This window comes from Temnothorax americanus, unplaced genomic scaffold (genome assembly GCF_048541705.1).
Source record: "Temnothorax americanus isolate GAGA-0224 unplaced genomic scaffold, ASM4854170v1 Scaffold4, whole genome shotgun sequence".
Lineage (NCBI taxonomy): Eukaryota > Metazoa > Arthropoda > Insecta > Hymenoptera > Formicidae > Temnothorax > Temnothorax americanus.
The window spans coordinates 2,831,497-2,857,031 of NW_027509547.1; the positions used below are offsets into that span (position 1 = coordinate 2,831,497).

A 25,535-nucleotide genomic window follows, 5' to 3' on the forward strand; every position below is an offset into this window, starting at 1 on the left:
AAATTCCTAGAGCGAATCTTGTCGCTCTTGCTAGTTTCCTGGCAGCTCGCTCGGCTTCCGACAATCGTCTTCGGCCGCGTGTTCCGTGTCGGTGCACGCGCGCACGCACGCGGAGACGCACGTGCGCGTCTCCGATCCGCGCGCGCGTCACGTCGTTGCGTCCGCGTCGCTCCGCACACGCTCGTGATCGGCCTCGTGCTACCGCGTATGTGGCGTGTCGACGTGTATACGGCAATACGGCAATACGGCGCAGCGACACGCGCAACACGCGCGCAGGCCGCAAGCGGAGCGCGTATGCGAACACCGTCGAGCCTCGTACGTGACGGGGACGACGAGTGGGCGTGACGTGTACGTACACGCGTTACACGCATTCCTTGACCGGTTTCTACACCGCGAGGCTCCCCGAGGATCAGGCGAACATCCTAAGACGGAACAGGTCGGTTCCCGCCGATCCGAAATCACACAGCTCCGTTTAGCTCCGTTTTTTTTCTCCCTCTCTCCGCGCGCGAACCGTCGCGTTGCGCGTATACCTATACGGCTGACACTCTCCTCCGCTGCTTCCTGCGCCGTGAATGAAGAAGAACGAAACGGCGATGACGAGATCGTTCACTGTCAGAGTCAGGAAAAATAGCAAATTGCGTGCGAAATATAAAATACGTCGAAATATATAAGAACTAACGAAGAATTATAGATACGATAAAGTATAATACATTCTATTATATTCTTACGAAACTAAAAGCACAACGATATAAATGTCACTAACAGATAATATTTATTCGACCGGTGGAGAGTAAATCAGAATTTTTAGTTTATGCTGAGCTTGCCTATACGTTAAATACTGCGTTTAAAGTAGTATTTCCCGATGTTGAAAATTTCAACATCAACAGGAAGTTGTACATAATATATAATATTATATGCATTTAAACAAATGATGAAATGAACAATCCAAACAGAGTTCATTACACAATAATTTTTCGATTAAACTTTAAAAATGTTTTAAAACCGTTTTAAATTTAGTTAGATATTCATTACTTTTCTAAGATTATATTAATTGTAAAATAATGACATTAATTTTTGCCATATGTATAGCTAGTTTCGTTTTTTAATTGTGAAGCATTGTGTTTTAATATAAGTTTAAAATAAGTGATCGATGTAAGAAGTAGAGCTGTGATCTGACAATTAGACGGATTCAAACTACATATCAATATTTACGTTCTGACAAGTGTCCGCTGTTTTCGACCTTTCGTAAACAATTTTCGTAAACGCGGTGCTTCATGTGGTTTCTGTACCTCTGTATTTAGTATCTAGTGCTTCGCAATACGGTTCGCAAAACGGTTATAATGGCAAAGCAGAAAACAGAATAACATGATTTTGCGCTTGAACATTACATTCCTACATTAATGTGCCAATATTGTGACGCGATTTTTGTATATAAAAGTAAAAGGTTTTCAACGTTTGAGAAAATAATGATACAATTAAAAGAGCATTTATCACGCAAACATCATTTAGAATATAATTTCGTACATCATTTAGAATATAATTTCGTACATAATATGGAACATGACGTGAATAAAGAAAAGATCCCGGTATACGTCGCTTCGTACGGAAACATTTCTCAAAATTAAAGAATTATACGGCAAAATGTCGTAATTGTTTTGCAGTAGTTGATTTTACACGCACGCGTGCGTTACATAACCACTCGCATAATGTACATGAAAACGAATTAACAGAAACAGAGCACACAGATAAAAGACTCGATTGGAGATGGGATTACTTAATAACCAATAAGAATGATGATATTATGGGGAAATGAACTCTGTGGTCATCCATTTAAGCAAAAAGATAGAATACATTTTGTTTCTCATCTGAATGAATCTCATGGGTAAGTACATTAAAAAATTAATTAAAATATTGAAAAATATAAAATTGACAATAATGAAACAATATATATATCATAAATATATAGTATTTATGATCAAAATTATCAAATCTGTAAAATATTTGAGTTAGACACTTAATTGTTTCTAAATGTCTGAATAATAAAATTTCCTAATAGATTCATATTAATGTGCACACGTGGAACTAATTTCTTCATTGTATTTCTTATTTCATCAATCACTCGGAATATAAATGTAGGAGAATCAGTCCAAGTTCAATCAATGACACGAGCAGCGACTCAGATATAGATACGACTGTAAAAGAAGCGAAACATCAGAAAGACTCAGCCTCTTCATCCAAGAATTCGCTCCAAATGACAGAAGGAACAAATGATTTTAACGAGTAATTATTCGCTTTGTATTTATTATACAATATATAAAAATAAATTTTATGCATTAAACATTGCTTTAAAAACGATTTTTGCCTCTGAACAAAGTAGCGTGTATAAGTAGAACTAATTTTTTATGACACACATTTCTTACTTCTTTAATCTCCAATACTATGTATAAATGGAAAACCAATTCAAGTTCAAGCAGTGATACTGATGACTCGGGCAGCGATACAGACATAGAACATATAGGAAGACTCGGAAGTTTCATCTACGAATTTGCTCTAAATGACAAAAAGAACGAATGATCTTAACGAATAATTATTCGGTTCGTATTTATTATACCATGTATGTAAATAGATCTTATGTATTAAACATTGCCTTAAAAACAATTTTGGCTTCTTAACTTATGAAGCAGCGAGATATTTGGAGGGACTCTCAAAAGTCTAAAGGAGGAAGACAAACCCCAGTCGCGGGGCAGTCGGGTGTAGCATGTTTCAAAATCATACACGATGACAATCATTATTATCTTTTTCGCGGGTCGGATTTTCGTCATTCCCCTTCTCCTCGCGATTCGCCGTCGACGTCTCGTGTCTCGTCGCGCGTCGGCCCGGTGTTCCTCCACGCGCGCAATGACGTGGTCTGTGGAAACGTCGATCGTGGAGCAGGCCAGTTCTCGGGGACCCCCCGGCACAGGGCGGCATCACGCCGAGGAGCCGGTCCGGAGTCCGGAGCGCGGTACCGCCGGTACCGCGCCGCGCGCTGCATCGCTCTCGCGGTCCGCGGTCCGGGTCCGGAGATCACCGGCTCCGGCCTGCCTCCCGCCGTCTTATGCGCTCCTCTTGAAAGGGGAGCGCTGCGGAGTGGCCGCTCCGCGCATCACTGCGCCCCACTATCCTTCCACGCACTCGCACTCGCAAGCCGCGCGCGTACGAACGCGCCGCGGGCCGCGGATCTCTCGGCCCGCGGATAGCGGAGCGGTCAACCCGTTCTCTCTCTCTCTATCTCTCTCTCTCTCTCTCTCTCTCTCTCTCTCTCTCTCTCTCTCTATCTCTCTCTCTCTCTCTCTCTCTCTCTCTCTCTCTCTCTATCTCTCTCTATCTCCTTCTCTTTCTCTTTCCCCGCGGCCGTGGCGGATCGGAACCGCGACTCGTTATAAACGGCGGAGGGTCACTGGACCAAGTCGGAAACCCCGAGAGAGATTCTTGACCTGATCAAGCCGATCATTTAATAATTAAAAATGAGAACTTAATAACAAGATATTTCTGAATTCTGAGATGATTTATTATTTCGAGTGTTTTTCTTCTTTTGTGTTCTTCGAGGACTACTCTTGTCGAGGTTCCCGGTTCTGAGTGGTTGGTCCAAGTCCACGGGACGCCGAAGGGCAACGCTCGCTTAGCGATCGAACGAGCTGTATCATATAATTGCCTATTTAACACAGACTCATAGACAAATGATTCGAATGCACGCTGCACATGCACGGGGGACAGTCCGAATGGTTACGCGCATCCAAAGAGAGAAAGAGAGAGAGAGAGACACGTACGACTCTTTCATGTTCCTGACAACCTATTCGCGTGGAGTTCATTGGTACGTTTCCACGGTGCTCCGTGCTGTAGCACCCAGCTCGACCGAATGCGAATGACCCACAAACTCGCGTGCGTTTATCCCGCTCCTTTTCCCCCACAGCCATCAACGACGTCGACCGTCTGGGCGTTCATGATCTCCCGGTAGACGGTCGACTCTAGTCGATCGACAAAAGTATTTCGCCGTTGCCCGGACGACTCCCCGGGGCCGGGCGACTTTTGTCGCGCGTAACGTAAAGTCGTCGGGTATATAAAGAAACCGGATGGAAGCAGAATCGACTGCCTCGACGCGCCCATATTTGGCCGACAGACATAACTTTCTAATGAGGGCCCCACACAGTTGAATCACAGATGAATTTACTTATTCAATCAGAAATTATTTCATGAAATATTTGTAAGGACATTAAGAACAATAAAGACATATCCTTATAATATAATTAAGTAAACCGTTTCAAGTAATTTATTGAAAATAAAATAGTCAAAAAATACATTAATTTTGCATGACATTTTGAAATCAAAGCATAATTGTAATCTCACATAGATATAGAAAAGTATGTTACTGTTTTCGTTTTTTTCTTTGTTATAACTTATAAGTAAGAGATAGATCTATCTCTCTAGATCGGCAATGTGCCTAGCTTATATGTATATATCATATACGATCGAGCACTTCTCGGTTTTAGAATTCCTAAAGACCGCGCGTAACAAAGTTTTAGTCATAATCGTAAGGCCGTAAGAAAATAGACCACGCACACTCGCGATTATTCTTCGAGATCGAGGAGAATAATCGACTGTGCGCGTGGTCTATTTTCTTACGGCCTTTCGATTATGACTAAAACTTTGTTACGTAGAGTTAGCTATAGTCAAAATGTTAAACATGTCTACCCAGCAATTTTTATACAATTATATTATTTATATTTTTATATTTCGCAATAGAATTTTCTCATACTCTTGAATATACGTATAATGATAAAATATAATGTAATAATGTAATATGATTAAACAAGATTTTATTCTAATTAGTAAAATACAAAAATCGGTCTCTTCCGATTTCTTTTTCTGGCTACACTCGGCAGCAGCTAGGAATAATGCGCAGTGTGTTTCCGAAATAAAATTAAAGGTACATTCTTTCTTTTCGAAAGGTCGCGTGCCGCACGGGTTCATGTAATTGAGCTGATAGAACATGGATTTATATAATAATGCTGCACGTGCCGCGTGCATCATATATTCAACGTCTCTCGATTATGCCTGCAAACGCATATGCCAAGGACTCTTCGATTGACCCGGATGACAGCGCTAATAAGACCAACGATGGCCTCGATGGAATTCGAGGAATCTGTCAATCTACACGTGCGATAAATTGTACATTATCGGACTGACAGTGAATCGTAAACTTGTTTTTTATTTAAGTTACGTACACGCAATTAACGTTCTGCGTATGTCGGTATGTATACAGGGTGCGGAAAAAGTGTCCAGAATCTCCGAATAAGAAAATGTTATACATAGTAATTTTACTGTTTATAGATATATTGTAATAACGAAAAAAGTCTAATATTCTTTTTATCTACCAAAAAATATTGTTGTAGAAACCTTCAAACATCTTATTATTTTTAATTGTATTATAAAACAATAAACAAAATAATAAAAATATGTTAATAAATTTATAATGCATAAGTTTGATTTTATTTCACATATAGATATTTTTCAATTAATGGCCTCGAACTTTTGGCCATAAGGTATATATCTATATATACATATATAACACATGATTTATATTAATATTCTCGCCAAGGGGTGAAGCAACGCCGCGTGCATTTGGCTTGGATACGATACGCGTATCCAAATGATTTAATTACTGTTCAGAGTTCAGATTCAGACACGCTTCTTACGACGCCGAGAGCGAGAGCCGTAGGTTAGGCTGGGTTAGGCCTCGGCGCGATTCGGCGCTATCTTGAGAACGCGTTCTATTTTTATACCGGCGGAGCGGCCTCTGATCTCGCCGCCATCTGTGAAGCGACACGAAACGCTTCTTCGCGGAGAACTGCGGAGTGCGGAGAGCTCGGGTACGGGCACGGGTACTCGCGCACCTTGGCGACCTCGGGGGGGACGTGGGGACTGGGGACTCCCGGGTTTGTGTGCTCCGGAAGGAGTGTGGAACGTCCGCCGTCCGCGGTTTTCTACGATGTTCGTGACGAAAGGTATCCTCTGCTGCGTGCGCTCGCTACGTCGCGCCGATTAATCCCCCCCAGGATTCGCTCGAGTTTCACGGAGCACCGGACGGATATATTTACTATATTTATCGTTGCCAGTGGACGCGCGGGATATGCTGTTGCGTATCCTCGCTGGAAGTGCCTCGTATATAACAACTTATCTTCGCGCGGTGGTCACGTCGTAGGACCGAGAGCGATGACTTCTTCGAGGAGTGACGTTCGTCCCCGTATATTCGATCCCGAGCTAAGCTTCTGCCACGAGAGACTGGTATCCCGCGAGGAAATGACATTGCGCACTTGCTTTCATACGTGCGGAGGTGAATCGACGGCTCGGCGAGCGTTTTGTCGTTGGTATGTCAGTTAGAACGTGGCGTTTGACGTTCTGTTTTATGAGCAGGTACACGCTAAGTTCAGCCCTTGGGGTGTCCCGGCGAGAGAGGAGTACGAGAGAGGCGCCGGTCGAGTGTCTGGCGAGTGGAGTACGCGTGACAACATGCCTTCTATTTGCGGCGATATGAACGATACGGCTGGTAAATCACATGTTTCCGTCCATTATTGTCATACCTCATGCCTACGCTATCATATCTGTGATATCGGTTTCAATGTAGCGCAACTGCGTAAATACTTTCAATATATATAAGAATGAACTTGTGCAGCAGCTGCCTCGCAATCCGGCGTCATGGAAGGCATCTCCAGTACGGATAGCGTGGGAACGCAGAGTGACATATCAGGGCACACGACGGTCCCAGGGAGGCCCAGGATGGACGTTGCCTGTGTCTTAGATTTGCAACAATCGGAACATCTGGCTCAACGAAAGAAAGCGCTGGACGAAGTTAGACAGGCCTGCAATTTGGTCAACGCCAACATACATCATATTCAGGTATGATTTTTGTACGATTTTGGCACGATTTGAATAACAGCAGGACGGTAAAACGCATATTTTGAACGAGACTCCGAACGAAAATGTGATAAAAGTAAAAAGCGAACTGTTGCAACATAACAATCTTATCAGTTTCAAAACAAGTTATTTATATCGAAAGTCAAGTACTAGATTTTAATCTTAATAATACTTTCTATACTCTTAAAGCTATAAATAAGTGAAGATACGAGAGTTGCGAGAAGACTGTAAAGTAAAGTTTTGATTTTAATCCTCTTTTTAATTTTCCATACACCTTTTGCAGTTTGAGAAACTTGATTTTGGCGAGACCAATGTGCTGGACACGTTTTATAACGCTGATGTGGCGGTTGTGGATTTAAGTATACAGTTGCAACAATCTGCGCTGTTTTATCATCTCGGTGTCAGGGAAAGCTTCGGAATGAAGGAAAACATTTTGCTGTATAATGATATAGACACGGAAGCTACAATTAGACTTAAGGTACGTATGTACAATGTACACCGTTCAGACTCTTTAATGTTTTTAGAATGTAAATGCGAATAAGTCTTGTACACTCATTGCGAAACGCTGAACATAACGTAGCGGTAAGGCATAAGTGACCTTGGCCGTTTGTTAGACTTAGGATGCACTTTATAGCAATGGTCTCAATTAATGCTCTCATAAATTGCCCGAGGCGCAAGTGATCCACACTGTATGCACTGTCGCAGCGTAACAAACGCACAGTTCCAGTATTCCTGTATTCTTGATATTGAGAACATATCCATCTAGTAGTTTTCTCTCGCAAGAGTTATTTATAACACATAAAGAGTTCTATTTTTAGTATCTGTTTCCGAAACTTATGTTGTATTTAATTTATACAAGAAGATTTTAAAAAGTGGAAATAGTGAAAGGGTGTTAGCTTCTACTATACATTTCACATTTCTTATTATCACGCATTTTTCACGAGTAGATCAATCTTGTTGATTTGTAGGCACTTGAACAATTATCTGAATTTTTAATCATCACTTAGCTATTAATATAATTAATTTCTGCTTGCTGATTAATTTTTCGGAAAGAGTTGGTATTTTTACTACGGTCGGCGACAAGTTAGAACGTAGAACGTATTAGAACGTGCGCGCGGAACGGTACTGGACGTCAGACAGCCGTGAGTTTAACATTCGGCACTATCAAATGAAATGATGTCTCTGCCTGTTGGGCAAGCACCAAATATGTAATTCCGCTTAATATGGAGTAGAAAAACGTGAGCTCATACTCTCAATATAGCAGTTACTTAATGTAGCGGTTAGTGCTGGCCGATCACGCGTAATACGTTGCAACATTGTGCATTTACTGATTCGTTATACGTGCGTTTCAACTCTGTAGTGCATCCAGATTCTTGATTCTATTTGAAATTTTCGTATTGAATAATTTATAAGGAAGTGTAAGAATTCGAGAAAGAAATTGATGTTAAAATTATATGGCAAATAATCATGAAATGAGTTGTGAATAATGGAAAGTTGAACTCAGTTATTATGCTTATATATTATTGATAACATATAACCTATAAAGTATGTCGCGGCGAAATACAAATAATCTTTTTACGTGATTTGTGATTAACTATTATTTTTTTGATAGCGTTTACAAAACAAATTCTTTTTAATTATAGCGGTATGCAATATTTTTAAACATAGAACTAGTTTATACAGAAATTTTTTTTTATTCAGTTATCCTGTGGCAGTTATACATTTGTTTCGTATCGCGTTGTGGAATCGTGTGGCTCGTGTGTAGCTACTAACCCAGCGACCAGCAGAATCACTAGCGAAGAAACAATAGATCCCAAACAGCACCTCACTCTGAAGCTCAAGAAATTGTTTCAGGATGTAGAAATACAATCCAAGTAAGTAAATGTGAAAATCACTTCCAGTACAAGCAGAAATGTCATATTAAAAAATTTTAATCGTTATTTCATCAAGAAGTGCAGGAAATAGACATGTTTAATATGTTAATGTGAACCACACTTTTATTAAAACTTTCAGAGCACATATGAAGGAGAAATTTCTGGCAGATTTGCGCAAGGCGCGTGAGACATATTCTGGAGAAGAACTCTCCAGAGCTCTGAATAACATGCGCAAACGTTTAGATGATCCGAATGTTCTGTCAGGAGAAGTCGTTTTAAATGTTCTCATTTCATTCCGGGAAATACAGGTAAAATAATGATAGATTAATGATACTTCCCAATGGGAATTGTACCGTCAGAAACGTTTACATTTATTCTAAAATTATTAGGGTTACGATGCAATGGTACAATTGGTTGATGATTTGAGAACTATACCAACTCACAAGAATTATATAAATACTCCAGCTATAAGATATTTATACGCATTTGCTCTAAATCGCCGAAATAAAGAGGGTGATCGAGAAAGAGCATTAAAGGTTATCGAGAAAGCGTTGGAGAAAAAGGAAAATCATGTTCCTGATATGTTATGTTTATGTGGAAGAATATATAAAGACAAATTTGTAGAGAGCAGACACACAGATGAGGAGAGTTTAAAGAATGCGATCCACTGGTACAGAAAAGGTTTTGAGGTATAGTATCTGTGTACATAAATCTTTTCTCTATTCTTGGAAGCATCTCTGTCGATGCATATATGTATTGTTTTTGTTATATTTATAGGTTCAGCCGAACGAATATGCTGGTATAAATCTTGCTACTTTATTGGTCATAGCAGGAAATGAATTCTCTAAAAGTGAGGAGTTACAGCACATAGGAATGGTATTAAATAACTTAATTGGCAAGAAAGGCAGTTTACCGAGCTTAAAAGATTATTGGGATGTAGCGACATTTTTTGAGATTAGTGTATTAGCGGAGGATTATTCGAAAGCTATACAAGCTGCTGAATGTATGTTCAAATTAAAGCCACCGAATTGGTAGGTATACGAGAAACGAAGTTTAGATATTTATGCAGTAAAAAACAACTATGTCTAAAATTGAGAACAAAAATATATATTTAGAACTTATTTTAATTAATTATTTTAATTTTTAGGTATCTGAAATCGACAATCGGCAACATATCACTGATAGATAGGTTTCGTAAAAAGAATGAGGAAGCTGAAATTTCACCGGAGGAACAAATATTCAGTTTTTGGATGGACTACTTTGTCGAAGCTACAAAGCCGGAGGTTGGCGATAGTATACGGTTTCCAGTAAGTTGATAAATGGAATCGTTCTACTGAGGATCCAGTTTCCAATTTGGGAGATTGTGGCTTATAGTTATGTGTTACCAATCCAGCTTACTTCTGTACATTTTGGGTCAAAGTAAGAATAATATAAAACTGCTTTTAGTGCAGATTTATGGATTCACTCTTAAGAACTTCCCACTTTAATAATCTTTTCATCTTAAAAACGCTTAATACATTTATAATATTTTTATTAGATTTTAGTGTTGGAACCAACAAAGATTTTAATGCCGAGTTATGTGAACGTGAATCTTGGCGCGGAAGAGAAGTCTATACAAATATGGAATTTGTGTTTGGATAATATGAGAAACAATTGTAAACAAGTTCACGATTGGTTGTTTACCGCGAACATGATACGTAGCGTAAGCCTATACAAAAGGGATGAAAGATGCCTGTTTCTGTATGTTCATCAAAACTCGGATGATTTTCAAATGTACCTGCCATCAGTACAATGTAGGCAAAGATTTTACGACTTGATCTTAGAGATGACTAGGGATCAAGAAGGCATGGTTACAGATTTGGATGCTTACATGACTGATGAGCGCATGAAGGTCTCTATCCATTTTTAATATCACTTTATTATATTAGTAGCGTGTATACATGCATTTTGTACATAACCTTTAATTATTTTATGAATTTTGTAATTTATGTATTTTTATAGTTTGAATATGAATTGGATGATCAAAATAAGCGCATAATTCTCGGCAAAGGAACATACGGCGTTGTGTATGCAGCGCGTGATTTAAATACGCAAGTCAGGATTGCGGTGAAAGAAATTCGTGAACGAAACTTGGGCGATGTACAGCCTCTTCACGAAGAGATCAAATTACATAGCCAATTGAGACACAGGAATATCGTTCAATATTTGGGCTCAGTAAGCGAGGATGGATATTTCAAAATCTTTATGGAGCAAGTTCCTGGAGGTAGGAAAGAAATAAATATTTTAACATAAAAAAATGACATTTCTAAATATTCATCATTTCTCATAATTTCAGGAAGTTTATCAGCCTTGCTAAGATCGAAATGGGGTCCTTTAAAAGAAAACGAATCGACCATCTCATATTATACTAAACAGATGTTGGAAGGCCTTAAATATCTCCATGATCAAAAAATAGTTCATAGAGATATAAAAGGTACATAATTTGTAAGATACATGAATTTCACGCTTATTTGTTAAAGCAAATAATATCTTTACTTCCATTATTATAGGTGACAACGTATTGGTAAATACATATAGTGGAGTTGTAAAGATATCTGATTTCGGTATGTCCAAACGTTTGGCTGGATTATGTCCGAGTACAGAAACATTTACTGGAACGTTACAATACATGGCACCTGAAGTTATTGATAAAGGTCAACGTGGTTATGGTGCGCCTGTGAGTTTAAACGTTTTGTTTTGAGGGTATTCACACATAGGATAAAGACATATTTTCTTGTATCATCGCAATGACAATTATTCAAATTTTTCTTTAGGCGGATATTTGGTCTTTAGGTTGCACGATAGTTGAGATGGCCACTGGAAAGCCTCCATTCATTGAACTAGGTTCTCCACAAGCAGCTGTTTTCAAAGTAAATATTAAATACATAACATTTTAGAAACATTGAATTGCTAAACTTATCAAATGTCTGATGTATATATGCTTTTTTAGGTGGGATATTACAAAATACATCCTGAGATACCGTCAGAGTTATCTGAGAGAGCAAAAAGTTTTATATTGCGTTGTTTTGAGCCAAATCCTGATATAAGAGCAACCGCGGCAGAGCTATTAGAGGATCCATTTCTTAATGAGTAAATAAAATTAAAGCATAGTACTATTGAGTTTTATAAGTTTTTACAGCTGTACAGTAAAATATTTATTTATAATAGAAAAAAGAAGAGCAGCAGATTAGTCGCACCGCCAGATTTCAGTAGAAGTATATCGGTCCCTGCAGATAGATTGGAACGTTTGGGAAAATGCGATAAAACGAATAACAATCACATTGTCGCTGCCACACCTATGCTGATGTCTCAATCGGATGATAGGTATTACAAAATTTTCACTTTTATTATAATGTTCCGTTTTGTGTGAGCACTTTTGTAGTCTGTGGCGTCCTCGCCTTTGTTTTAGTATATTGTACTTTTATTTGATTTATTTCATTTGTATCGCGCAGTTTTGGTGCCAATCTCATTTTTTATGTTGCTTGGTAATTGTCAGCATCGAGATATTAGGAAATGCGGAATTCTATTACTTTCGTATGATAATATTATCAAGGAATAACGCATTTTTAATTTGTGTATTGTCACGCGTTATATGTATATTGTGTAGTGTGAATTATGTTTATTTCTACTTTAATTAATTTTAAGTTTTGAATAGCCATTATTATATCCTTTAAATTTATTAAAATATTTTAATAACATATTTTTGTTAAAAATTTTTTGTCCAAATTGCAACATTGCACAAAGAGTATAATGCAAGAGCATAATATTTTATGTGAATGCACGTTGCGAATTGTAATTACAAAATGTTAAATTTAGTGCAGGGTTAACGAAGTCAAGCCCATTGAGAGAACGCAGTCCAGCCCACCTATTGTCCCCCATCAGCATGCCTACTGCAATCCTCTCTTTTAACAGGTATGGTTCTAACTTTGTAAATTGTTTATATGCAGGCAAAGTATAACTAAAGGTACGATTTGTTTTGTTGGTTTCGTATTATTTGTGACCATAAATTAGATTTTTTATATAATCATTTATTAATATTAAATGGTCAAAATGCTTAATTATTGTCTTAAAAATGCTTATGTAAATGGTTTGTGTAAAAAATATCCGTAATTATGCTGTAACCTGCACTTTTTGCTATTGAATATTTATGCTGTTTAGTATCTCGATGTATAACCCGATGTATAGTAGCTTTGTATATGTAGAAGTCATATTCACATTCCAGATTTTATGTTCCTTTATGTTTTGTGTGTGTGCAAGTAATAATATTAATTAAATTATTATATATAACGTGTTAATATTAAGTATTTTAAAGTACTATTTGAAATGAAATAATATAATTATATTTTATTATATAACGTTTTTTGTTTTGGGTTCTAGATTTATTCTCTTAAGCATTGACATAAAAATATACTAACATATAATCGCTTTACTAAATGATGATTATTACATACATAACAAGTGCAGTTATCTGAATACAATACATTAGAATATAATTTAAATAAAGTAGCCTTTTAACATTTGACTTATCCCATATAATAGCTCATAGCTTTTTACATAATTATCTTAAAATAACAATTCATATCTTAAAAATAGGTGGACTATTTAAATTGTTTCGAAATATTATGTTAAATATATAGAGATTATGTATCTTTGTATATTATTTATCGCATAACAGATCTAGGCGTATTATGTTCCTTTATATTATATAATACAAGAATAATTGAATTTTTAATTGTATAAATTATTAAATAAGAAAATAATGTCTTAGTATATTAAAATACTTAAGATACAAAATTATCAGTTTTAGAATTGTATGCAAGATGTTCTAATGCAATTTTCTGATACACAGTGTTAATAAAATTTTATCACTTCGATAGGCAGAACAAAAGTATAACGTAAAAGAAACATACGATTAATATATTACTGTTTATATTTTTCTAGTGCGATAGGGAATACTCCATCGATAGAAACTAGCGAAACTGATACAGCTGGTGCCTCAATGACCAGAAGAAGTTCGTCTGGTGGCTTGTTATCGCCAGAAGTTGAATTAGGGGGTAAATATATTTCTTGATATTTTATAAAATTAGTATCGGAGATTATTTATAAGAAAATATCAGAAAGATCTTATATATCAAGATTATAATATAAATAAATAATATCGCGATCGTGGGCAGATAGATAAATTGCGAATTTATCCATCTGTCCAAGATTTATTATAATATGATATTATTGATTTATATTTATAAGAAATTGGGATCAAAACAGGACAACCAGGACAAAAATCTGGAGAGGAGCAAGAAGGCTTTTATCTTTTAAAGAAAGATAGCCAAAGACGTATGACATTAACGAGGGTTCTCAACCAAGATGAGGCGAAAATTTGCGAGGTTTGGATGAGAGGTATACATCAGGCGGAGGGACAAACGGTGTTGCAAATGGTATTTACACGCTGAAGCAAAAATATTGCGTTGCAAATAATCATCGGCATGTACTTAATTATTTATTACAATTTTAGAGTCATTTAGTGTTACTTATGCGTGGCTTAAGGGATTATATCGCAGAGCAAAATCAGGAAGTAATAGTAACTGCTATTCGAACATTGAAAGAGGAATTGGATTTCGATTCGACCGCTATCAATCACCTACATTTGGCTATTTATTTATTTCAAACGGCAGTAAATGAAGTCCTCAGAATGCACAGTATAAAGCCACATTGGATGTTTGCCTTGGACAATTTAGTAAGAAATGCTGTTCAGGCCGCTATCACCGTCTTATCTCCCGGTAAGTGCTATTTCCTTTCAATAAAATAAAAGTAGCAGCGGTATAACAAATTTTCACATATTCGAGAAAACATTAATGAGAACATACACTCTTCTGTAAGTAAAAAAGTGTTCCGCTCAGCTAGCTAGAATCTCACATTTTGGTACATGAACCAGATGTGTAACGCATGTATCTCAAGTATAATACACGTAAAAGAGATTGAGTATGTTATCATGTCAACTCTAAAAATATCTCGAGGGAAAGTCACCAATAATATAGGATCTCTTATGAACGTTGCGTTCAGTAAGAGGATTACCGCATCCTACTTGAGTTCACACACATCTGATTTAGATAGATTTTATTGAAAATCGAGAGATTAGATATTTCCAGATGTAATTAAAAAGTATTATATAACATTAGCATTATATGGAATGTGTTTTGTGTTATAAATTGTGTTTTGTGTATCTAGAATTGGGCGCTAACTTACTTGGACAAGAACGACAACCTGGTGGTCAAGGTCCCGAGGAAGGATCAACGTCTGGGGTATCAACGGTAAACTCTGTAAAATCCCAAAAAACCGGTGACTCCATTGATAATAAGTATTGGAAGGAATATAGAGATCAAATGGGAGCATTAAAGATGGAAAATATGAGGCTACTTCAGGAATTGATAGAAAGTCAGAAATCGTATCAGACATTATTGCAACAAGCTCTCGAAGAGCAGAGAGCTCAAGTTAACACGTTGACACATCTGTGTGAAAGTATTAATAGAAGATCAATAAGACAGGAATCAGGGTACGGAAAATTATCATTTTATTCATTGTTGTGTATTACAACGCATGAAAAATTTGATAAACGTTATACGAATGAATATTTTAAATATCCACAGCTACAATTCTTGCATTTTTGGAAATATATCAGCGTCTTCAATGACTACCGATACGCACAATTCTGCTTCACATCCGGATACGGCCCTTATCGATTGGTTACAGAATCTTCAAATAGATGAGACATCAATCGAGAGGGTAAGTATTCCGCTGATGTTTGAAATAAGCAAGAAGAATAAAAATAAAAGTTATTACATGTTATTTATTTTACATATGATTTTTAATACTTTTAGTTTCTATATGAGGAATATACACTGGAAGATGTTCTGCGTTATGTTACACGGGACGATCTTCGCAGACTAAACTTAAGGTAAAAAATAATGTCTCTATTATTTAATAATTGCGCAGCACGTATAGAGATAAATATTTTATATAAAATTCTAGGGGAGGAATTGAACTCAGGATATGGCAAGCTATATTGAGACATCGAGAGAATAATGGAAATTAAATTGTAAGGACTACATATTTTCACATCATTTTTAGTGATAAAGTGTCACTAGTAGTTCGACTTTAAAACAGGGTAAAATATCTGTTTTGATTAGGCTGCAATAAGATAAAAATCTGATGATTTAAATCTCAGCCATACATACTATGTTAGATATAAATCAAATTCCCATAAAGAGAGAGTTTTCTCCGTGACACAATGTTATAATGATATTACTGATTTATTTCGTAGTTCCTAGTGATAGATTGCTATTATTCTTTACAAAGCAATTATATAACAAATCCATGTAAGATGATTTATGTTAACAAAACGTATTATGTCTTAGTGTTTTTATCAGATTTTAATTATTTTGCCAAAGTTGATATCAGAATGTAAGAAACCAGAGTATTTCTACACATAAAATGTATTTTATATATTACATTTTATTATTATAGAGAATTTTGTAGCTTCAATTTTTAAATGGTCAAATCTAGAAGAAGTCTTTGAGTTGAATAGTAAAATGTAAGGAGATAAAACAGTAACAAAAAATGACAGAGAGATTATGAATATGAATCATCAGTAATATATTTGATATTATATTTTGTTCTAAAGTTTAATAATGTTTCCTATTATAACAGAAATAACAGATGCTTCCAGTTGATAATAAAACTGATATAATATTTATATACATAAATTTGTTTTTACAACATATAGATAGATATATTCGTTGTTGAATAAGCAAATCTATTGCCACTAGAAAATCTTGATTAGGAACGACCTGTATCTTCAGAAAGTAATAACTTTATATAACAACCGTTTACAAATATAACAAATAGTTACATAGCGTCCCATCTAATATACAAATCTTCCCAATATGGGAACGCAATTATTTATAGTGCCTTACAAAACTCGTTCTAGTACAAGAAAAGATATTTATTATTAGAATAAATACATGTAGTCACACATATCATTTACATGAGATAATATGAAATATTCGCTATTGAAATTTTAGGTTGTCGAAGAGAAAAATTTTATTTGCACGAAACATAAATCTTCCAAATCAATGGAGTGATCAATTTTCTGTCGATATTTGTCATGTAAATAGGATGTTTCTTTTCGTAATTTGTAAGAGTTTTACATTGATTCGAGCTTCATGAACTCAATTAAATTCAGGCTTTTGATTCAAGTTTTTGTAGATACGAGTTTTTATATGACGGAAAAATTCCGATTTTTCTTTTATGCAATATTGTAAAGAGAGAAACTTATCTGTGCCTTTTGCGATGCACAATATATTTTGTACAGTTAAATTTTTTAACATATAAATTTAACATAGTTGAATTTATACAGGTATCTAATTTTAACAAACCCTCGAGAGAGATCGTTTCTCGAAAACCCGGTGCCTAATTGTTTCAAGGATACATTGTACAAGCTGGATTCAGCTTAATTATACGCACACTGATGTTGCAACACATGATATAATGACTGACAAAATTAATGTTAATGCGATATTTTTGTGTACTAATATATTAAAAATTTTAGAGCGATATTTGATGCTTGTTTTGAGATATTCTAACCAAATTACTTTTGGGCTCAATTAACGAGCATTTAAGGTAAAAATGTACCAATGCCTGGGAACGTACCTATGTCTGGACATTTTTATTATTTTAGTCTTAAATTTAGCCTTAAATAAGTTATAACGCGAATTAAAATCAAAGAGTCAAAGATAAAAATATTTTTCTTATATTATATTTTTATCTTTGATTTTTTAATTCGCGTTATACTATTTAAAAACTAAAATGGTAAAGGTGTCCAGACATAAATCTCTGGCATTGGTACATTTACCTTAGTTAATTGTCGCAGCAATCAAGAGGGATAAAGTTCAAAACAAGCGCCACAATATATTGAATATATTGTTATAACTATTATCGTTTTCACTCACAAAATAGGATTAATTATAATTGTTGGTCGCATGTGCGACCGTTTGTAATAAAGGAATGAACATATAAATCCAGATTATTTATTATAGCCCTAAACAAATTTTCTTAGAATTAAGCACATATGAACCGATATGCATGAAAATTGCCTTTTTAGCAACAAATCTTTCACAAACAACTCGATTTTATTCGACAAAAAAATATTTATTGGAAATATATCTAATAAAGGAACTATATTCGAGTTTTTTTTCGGATGACCAGTTTTGCGAATTCGTCAAATTCCCTTAATTGAAACTGGAGGGTAACGGAGTGGAAGGACAACGTTTTCGAGGGGAAAGGCAATACGGGAAGATGAGTACGTGATCGGCTTCGAGCGTGATATTTTTTTCGTAGATAACTACTTCATAGGAACCGTGTCATTGATATGGACGAGGCGTTCTCTACGTCTCGGCCTGATATTCCGTTGACAAGATACGGTCTGTTACATAAAAAAACGCACGGACTATTTTTGTATCGTTATCTTAAAATAAAGAAAATATTTAAATAATTTTCGACTTATTTTTTCAAAGATCATTGATTGGCGCTCTCTATGATATTATTTCTTTCGTCAACGTCTTTGTTTCGGTGAATCTAACAAAATATTTCAACTTCTGTGTAGATTTGGCATTGGTCATTTTTGGATACAAAACAGAAAGATTACTTCGAATCGTGAAGCGTCTTTGTCTCAGAAAACTTCTATTTTCGATAATAAAAAAAGCGACACTGGGATTTAAAGTTATGGAGTATGATGGAAACACCGTTATATAGATTTTTAAATCCTCTTTCGCTCCTTTTTTCATTTGTAAAGGGACGTTACAGAACACCTTTGACAGACTGTAAGTAAATCAAATAGATTCACAACTCTCGTCGGAGGGGTACCGCTTTTCACTCAGCCTGCCAGCTAAGGTTTCTTTGTTATGTCGATCGATATCTTAGGAAGGCAATCTTCATAGTCAGAGATAGCGTTTATCGCCACCTTTAACCTTTCACGCTAAACTAAAAAAATAATACTAAAAAAATTAAATTGCATTCTTTTACATTTGCTCGTACGCTGGACGACTAGTGTTGAAAAGATTATTAAATTGGAAATATAAAAAAAAATACTGCTTTTTTATACACAGAGATTAACATGTCTTAAGTAATTAAATAAATAGATCAAGAAAAACTCCAAAAAGTTATTATTAGGCACAAGATTCCACTCGATTACTGAAAATGTCAATATTTATTTATTCTGTTTATATACTTAATACATTTTTAGATATCTGTATTTTTTAAAGAAAGAAGATACTTCGTATTTTGCTTCTTATCGAAATATAATCCGATAAGTTTTTGATAGTCCATAACTTCCGCTTAAATATATAATTTACTTTATTGTCTCTCGAAAAGAAAAATAAATTCACATAAATACAGATTACAAAATGCGAATCGAAATAGAACAATACAAAAGTAATACGTAATGTACTAAATGCAGTAATGAAATGTAATAACAGAATCTCATCACCTCCGCTTTACAGCAAGCAAATTAATGGCAAACGATTTAAATCGTTCGTCTGGAGAAGAATACGGACGGAACGCGGCGCGCTTTATCCCAAGAAGAAGAAAGCGTTGAGCAGCTGCACTCGATATATTGCAAAAGTTTTCAATCTGCCAACATTCGACGAGCGTCGAAGCGCTGGTCAAAGCTCCGATCCAGCTCCGAATCGTGTGAGACAAAAGGCCTCCATCGGCATTTGTACGGAGGCGCACGCACACAAGGACGTCACGTCACCGTGTCTCCGCGTAAAAAAAATTTCGTCGCCTCTCGCCTTTGTTACGTTTGCACCTCGCGTGCGTGCAATCTACGCACGGTCACGGCCGCGTATGAAATATTCAGAGTGGCTCGAATGTTAACTGATGACCACTCTTTGATCTGCCATCTTTGTGTCGCTCGTGAGGGGGTGCATCTGCATGCAGATCGATCCCCCGCATCTAGGAGAACCGGCTTATCCGCTCTCCGGCTTCATAGAGAAAGAGAGATAATACCGCGCGCCCTCGTTCGTTTGATATTCTAAAAAGCGTCTCCTCTCCTTGTCATGCAATATTCAAAATTTCGCAAGAGCGATATGACAAACGGAGTAGCTGGATTTTCTCACGGTAGACGCTAATCAGTCGAAGAGCAATTTTTTTGTGATGTTTTAAAATTTCATGAATTATAATTATGAACAGGGCACAATCTCGAAATACTGATATTATTTAAACTGTGTAAGTCGCGTAAAAATTTATATACGAGCTATTCGGTTCAAAATTATTCTCTCTGGACAATATTAGCATCTGAAACTGCCGACATAATTTTTGTACGAGCTGATCGGATGACATTACAGCCGTTCCATATTTTGTCGGCGTGCCAAAGATCGATCCTCGATTTTCTATGCGAGTATACAAACATACCTCGTAAATTGCAATCGTGTCTGGAATTGATTTTTTTGTTCCACTTTTTGCGCACACCCGGCATATAACTCGCCCGGAGGCGAGTTATCGACGGGGATAATTAAATGACCTTGCGAAAGAATCCGAAATACGATTATGTAAATGTTACCGAAGCAGTCGGCAGCCTCTCGGCGATTGTTCGAAATCGATTCCGCGGATAATATACAATCTTTTTACGTGTTTAAAATTGATAAAATTGTTTTCGTCGTCTTCGTTAACAATTCCGCAAATATCTATCTGACGATCATTCATATAAAATCACCATACTGGACGTACAATATTATGTATAGTCGCGGAAGAGATCAGAATATAAAAAAGGACTGTTATTTTTCTTTTATCAGCCCGCTACGTGAGTGACGCGTGTTTTATCGCTGAATATTTTCCCGCGTTATCTATCGAGCTCCAGCAGACGGCGGTTGTTATTACAGCCGCTTCTAAACGTTGCCCCATCGTCGTTAGGAATTCCATAACAGACTGCGGTGAAAAGGGCATCACGACGACGTATTGATGATCGGCCCTATCTTCATTCGTCGTAGGACTCGTAGGAGACGAATGGGACGTCGCGATATCATCATTTAACTAAAGGAAACTAAAAGAAGAAGAATTACGTTTGTTAAGGAAAACATTGTAATCAAAATAAAATTTATATCGTATTTTTTTAACGAAGCAACATCGGTGTACATTTGCGAGATTTATTTCGCTAAGAAGAAGATATGTTGTTATTTCTTGAACAAGACATCGAACTGTTTTGCTTCTTTAAAATTATTGAATCTTGCAGAGCTTGGAACGCTTAAGGGAAAGTTTTTTGTAACGGGATAATCGGATGGTCGAGTATCCATGGGGATGGCGAATAGCGACGCACCCCTTTCCGGACGGGGGGGATGCGGGGGTGGTGCAAAATGTACAATGTTTCACGGTTAAATGGTTCGATTGTGCTTTCGGGAAAGGGGCGCCATGCTCGCCTCGGTGAATTATTAAATCCACCCCGCTGATTTATATTTTCTTACTTTCCGCCTTTCCATTCGATCTTATGGGGCGGAGATCTGCAGGAGAGATCTGATTGCGAGACGCCGTTTGATTTGATTACCTGCTTCGCGGAGTGAAATCTCGCGTTCTCCTTCTCGTTGCGGAATTATGTATATAACTTCGCTTTTAAAATTGAATATTTAAAGTCGGCTGATAGCGTCACGATTTTCGACACTAAGCTTTTAAAAGCCAGAAAATGAGCGATAGCAAAAAAATACATTTTATAAACCGCGCCAAACATAGTATTGTATTTTGCAACGTATGGGTGTTGTTGCATAATTATATTCATTCAATGAAACTGATTTAACGAGTGACGTGTAGTGAAGATGTATATAATGATAAAAGGAAGAAAAGTAGGTAAATTTTATGTCTACATATTGCTGGTGAAGCGGCCTAAATGTTAACCCGATCAGAAGCAACCCCAAAGCATTCTTAGTGAAGCAAGAAAGGGTTGTTTTCTCCGATGGAGCTGCAAATCCCAGTGTCTTTCATCATTCTCTCTTTCTGTCCCCTCTTTTCCTGTCGTCTCCTTTATATCTTCTTTCTTTCTCTCTTTCTCCCGGTATTTATTGTCCTTTCAACTTCTCTTCTTTCTCTTTCTCTCTTTATTTTTTAATTGACTAACTGCGTCTATGTAGTAACTAAAGAGAATGTCCGACTTTGGAAATTTTCACGCAATCGAATAATCTATCTCCTCGCGGTAGACTAAATATGATTTATCGAGTCACGTTTCCCAGCGATGGGATTGTTTCGAGATCGATGGGCAATTAGATGCAAATTGCTTATGAGCAAGTTTTGAAGGTAAAGTACCTCTCATATTATTTAAACCCTTACGTGTTAAAATTATATTACTGTTAGTTGTAATATAAATTTTATAAAGGTAACACATTGCGATAAATTATTTTAAATATTGCCTATTTCGAAAATCTGTTTGAGATTTAGGAAACATTTATTATTCTCTGTAATATTGTATAGCTACATCTTTGTTACGTATTTTAAAACTCGAAGGACGGAAAAGTTACGACTGCCTGCGCGCCGCTGTCTTAGATAAACTCCAAACTTTAAATCCCGTTTCCTCGAAACGATATTTTTCCGCGGAGCTGCGACCAAGATAAATCACCAACGGAGACTCGGGGAAGATTACAATTTGGACAGTATGATGAAAAACTCCATTTCCTATTGTGTTATTAATGAGAAAAACATGTAACAAATATTATTTTCTTTTTACGTATAAATATAATTTAATTCTTATTTATTCGATTGTTCTTATTTTTTATTGTTATCCCTGCAATTTCCTTAAAAAAGTTCCCGTTACAATTATTACGCCTTCAAAACTGTATTTGTGATAAACACCTGGATTATACCGAAGATCGCTTAAAAATACGTAAATTGCGCCTTTCAGAATTCGCGCCAGAAGCTTTTAATGTCACGAGACGGCGAGTCAAAAACTTATGAACGTCCCTGAAGGATTAATGCCAAGGACAATGAAGACTGACTCTCTGTCTCCCCGCTTTCATAAAGTGACACCTCGTCCGTCCGAACTAATTACTTTCGGCTTAAAATCCTTAATTTGTTACTGAAAGGCTGTTGTCGGGGAAGGCCGTCCCTCCACGATAAAGTCTTTCTTTGTCCGATGTGCGCAGTAAATGCTACTCGAGACGATAATTGGTTATCGGATCCATTAAGAATCGCAAATAAGCACATATAGAAGAACTTAACGCAAGGATTCCAAAATCTGAAATAGTTAGAAACATATTACATTGTGACCAAATAAATCCAGCGTGTTTTGAGTAAACTGAAGGTCAAGTTCACTGCCAGTAAAACATACATAATTATGCATTCTGATGTCATCTACCGGTTTTACATGCATATGTAGCATATAAGGCCAGAGTATCAATTACAATATTGTCTGAAAAAGAAAACCGGTTTCTCTGAAATTGATTCTGCATTGCATCAGCCTAACTGATTAATCAGTCGTTGTTTACGATTTAGCTGATTCCAATGTTGAATTTCTCGAATATCCTTCTGGTAAGAAGGCGAAATAGGATATCCTCGCTGGCCGCTTCGACAACCGCTTCACCGAGCCGCGCGATCTGACTGCGCTAAATATAAGGCATCAGAGAAGCAGCATTCAACTGCGACTGACGTGAATCTTGATAAATTCTCCGATATCTCCGACAGCCTGGAAATTAGCCTCGCGCCCGGCGACTCCCGCCACGTCGCGAGGAAAGACTCCAGGCCTGATATTGAATTGTTTCTGCACCCTTTCCTGGGCTCGCCGGGTAACATCGGGGGGTTACGAGGCAACAGATGTATCTGATACATATTCATATCCGCTTTCCGGAGGCTGTTGCGTTATTGTTACCGTTATTATTGTACGGACGCGCGCAGAACTCGTCCGTTTCGAAGGAAAAGAACGGCGATGTTGAATTCTTGCGGGCGTCGCCTTCGGAAAAGTCGATTTTTATCTTTCTTGCCGTTCAGATTTTTAATGCGATAACCCGTCGTATAGTTGCTTCACCATAAAGGCTCACGTGGAAGTGCACGACGAAACCGCGACGGAAGCGAAACTATCTCTCTTCCTCATTGACTTTATACCGGCGATAAATTTTTATTTTTATTATCGCCGTTGCAATTTTCAACGTAGTTTTATCGCTCCTGTTATCATAGTCGATATAACAGCGCAAGAAAGAATGGAATACTTTCCTCCGTATAGAAGAATGAAGGAAATACATGACTTCCAGGAGGTAAACCAACGTATTTGCAAAACGTTATTATAAATTTCGTTGAATATTGAATTAATTCATGGTCTTTTTTTCATTACGAAATAATAAAATTAAAAAATTACGCACGAAAAGATCGAGGAAAAATTATCTTTTATCCACCATTTTCCTGCATTTAAATCTCAACTTCTTTAATGAGAGATGTCAAAGACAGATTACGCTTCCGTCAGCGGCAATGAGACACCGATTATGTACTCCATTGCCGCAGGATTCACATCGTTAAGTCACTTAACGCTCAACTTCCGGCAATTCCTTTGTGCCGAAATCAACAATGTTTGCACGGATCCACGGAGAACGGCGGAACTTTGGGTCAGAGTATTATGGGATATCTATTAACTTCGACGATCGCCTCGAGAGCGCGCGGGCTTTCCGCGTGCGCGACGCTCAAGATGAATTATTGCCGTGGCTCTTTATTAAAGACTAATACGAGAGCAGCGGCCTAGACCCGGGTCTGACTCCGTAGCCTGAGAATCCCTTAATCTGCGCGATCTATTATCCCACGCCGTGGGTACACCGGGGTGAGAATTAGCCCGCTCTCCCGTTACCCTCCCGTATGAGCGTGGCCGTAGTTGAATTATTGCCCCGGCATATCTTGGAGACCCTCCAACCCCGCTCGAGTAGTGGGCCACCGCTGCTATACCATCAGCCACCGTAAGATCGAAACACCCGAATGTTTCGCTTATAATGCGATTTTCTGGCGAAATTACTCGGCGTGTAACGACAAGATCGGCGCCGCCATCGGAGGTTCGCGGCTGAACGGGCGAGAGGATGGTGGGCTCCGTGATTTCGCAAGGAGAGACGTCAGAACCGGAAAAAAGAAGAAAAAAAAAAGACAGAGGAAGGACGGCAAGGAAGGGAAAGGAAGAGAGGAAACGAAGAAATCTTCGCGTTATCTCGAGCGTGTCACGCGGTGCTGCGTGAAAAAACCTTTCTTTCTCTCTTTTTTCTCTCTCTTTCCCTTCACCTCTCGATCTCTTTTCGTCTCTCTCTTCCTCCAAGAGAGACTATACTCCTCGCGCAGAACATGAATTATGTATGAGAGAAAAACGTAAAACTTTATGACGTATATATACGGCCCGCGTAAAACGTCACGAAAGAAATCCACGAATCTATTATACGCTTTTTAATTAGGCGCTGCCGAATCTGAAGGATGAGATCTGGTATATATTCTAAGGGACCCTCTTCGCGCCACTCGACGAGGGAAGCCTCTTATCGTGGGGAGAAGTTTCGGGCGATATAAAGCACGGCGCGTACATACATTTATATACTTATCTTCGTAATTATGTAACATTATAACGAAATAATCCAAAGAAAAAGCATCTGAAGAGTATAGCGGGAAAGGAAATTATTTTTT

The 25,535-nt window shown here is 37.3% G+C and overlaps 2 protein-coding genes and 1 long non-coding RNA gene across 9 annotated transcripts in view; 2 read left to right on the top strand and 1 right to left on the bottom strand.

Moving 5' to 3' along the window:
* The first annotated feature begins 50 nt into the window (after positions 1-50).
* Positions 51-3,493, top strand: LOC143902326 (uncharacterized). Its single transcript, XM_077415115.1, has 3 exons — positions 51-1,882; positions 2,137-2,280; positions 2,466-3,493. The coding sequence occupies exons 1-3, from the start codon at positions 1,791-1,793 to the stop codon at positions 2,572-2,574; spliced, it is 345 nt and encodes a 114-aa protein (XP_077271241.1). The 5' UTR covers positions 51-1,790; the 3' UTR covers positions 2,575-3,493.
* Positions 3,494-5,808: 2,315 nt separating this feature from the next.
* Positions 5,809-16,830, top strand: Ask1 (apoptotic signal-regulating kinase 1). Of its 6 annotated transcripts, none has more exons than XM_077415643.1 (24): positions 5,810-6,373; positions 6,454-6,586; positions 6,713-6,936; positions 7,238-7,432; positions 8,656-8,828; positions 8,968-9,136; positions 9,218-9,517; positions 9,606-9,859; positions 9,976-10,135; positions 10,366-10,719; positions 10,830-11,091; positions 11,164-11,301; positions 11,378-11,544; positions 11,642-11,737; positions 11,818-11,957; positions 12,036-12,191; positions 12,684-12,779; positions 13,809-13,921; positions 14,115-14,302; positions 14,380-14,644; positions 15,093-15,417; positions 15,512-15,647; positions 15,743-15,819; positions 15,894-16,830. In XM_077415643.1, the coding sequence occupies exons 2-24, from the start codon at positions 6,550-6,552 to the stop codon at positions 15,955-15,957; spliced, it is 4,089 nt and encodes a 1,362-aa protein (XP_077271769.1). In that variant the 5' UTR covers positions 5,810-6,373; positions 6,454-6,549; the 3' UTR covers positions 15,958-16,830. The 6 variants fall into 6 exon arrangements, with proteins under 6 accessions (XP_077271773.1, XP_077271769.1, XP_077271770.1 ...); XM_077415644.1 differs by having other exon boundaries at positions 6,716-6,936; XM_077415645.1 differs by having other exon boundaries at positions 5,812-6,373; positions 14,133-14,302.
* Positions 16,831-18,088: 1,258 nt separating this feature from the next.
* The window catches only part of LOC143902601 (uncharacterized), a 113,995-nt gene continuing 106,548 nt past the window's right edge, over positions 18,089-25,535 (bottom strand). Inside the window, exon 4 of one of the 2 annotated variants that reach the window (XR_013258432.1) lies at positions 18,089-20,951. This is a non-coding gene — a long non-coding RNA (uncharacterized LOC143902601). Of the gene's footprint in view, positions 20,962-25,535 lie in introns of both variants that reach the window. The other variant, XR_013258431.1, reaches the window with a different exon arrangement.

Coding starts and splice junctions, on each gene's coding strand:
- LOC143902326 (XM_077415115.1), top strand. CDS start 1,791: ATGATGATATTATGGGGAAATGAACTCTGTGGTCATCCATTTAAGCAA. Junction 1,883..2,136: donor CATCTGAATGAATCTCATGG/GTAAGTACATTA, acceptor ATATAAATGTAG/GAGAATCAGTCCAAGTTCAA. Junction 2,281..2,465: donor GGAACAAATGATTTTAACGA/GTAATTATTCGC, acceptor AACCAATTCAAG/TTCAAGCAGTGATACTGATG.
- Ask1 (XM_077415643.1), top strand. CDS start 6,550: ATGCCTTCTATTTGCGGCGATATGAACGATACGGCTG. Junction 9,860..9,975: donor AAATTAAAGCCACCGAATTG/GTAGGTATACGA, acceptor TTTAATTTTTAG/GTATCTGAAATCGACAATCG. Junction 11,545..11,641: donor AACGTGGTTATGGTGCGCCT/GTGAGTTTAAAC, acceptor ATTTTTCTTTAG/GCGGATATTTGGTCTTTAGG.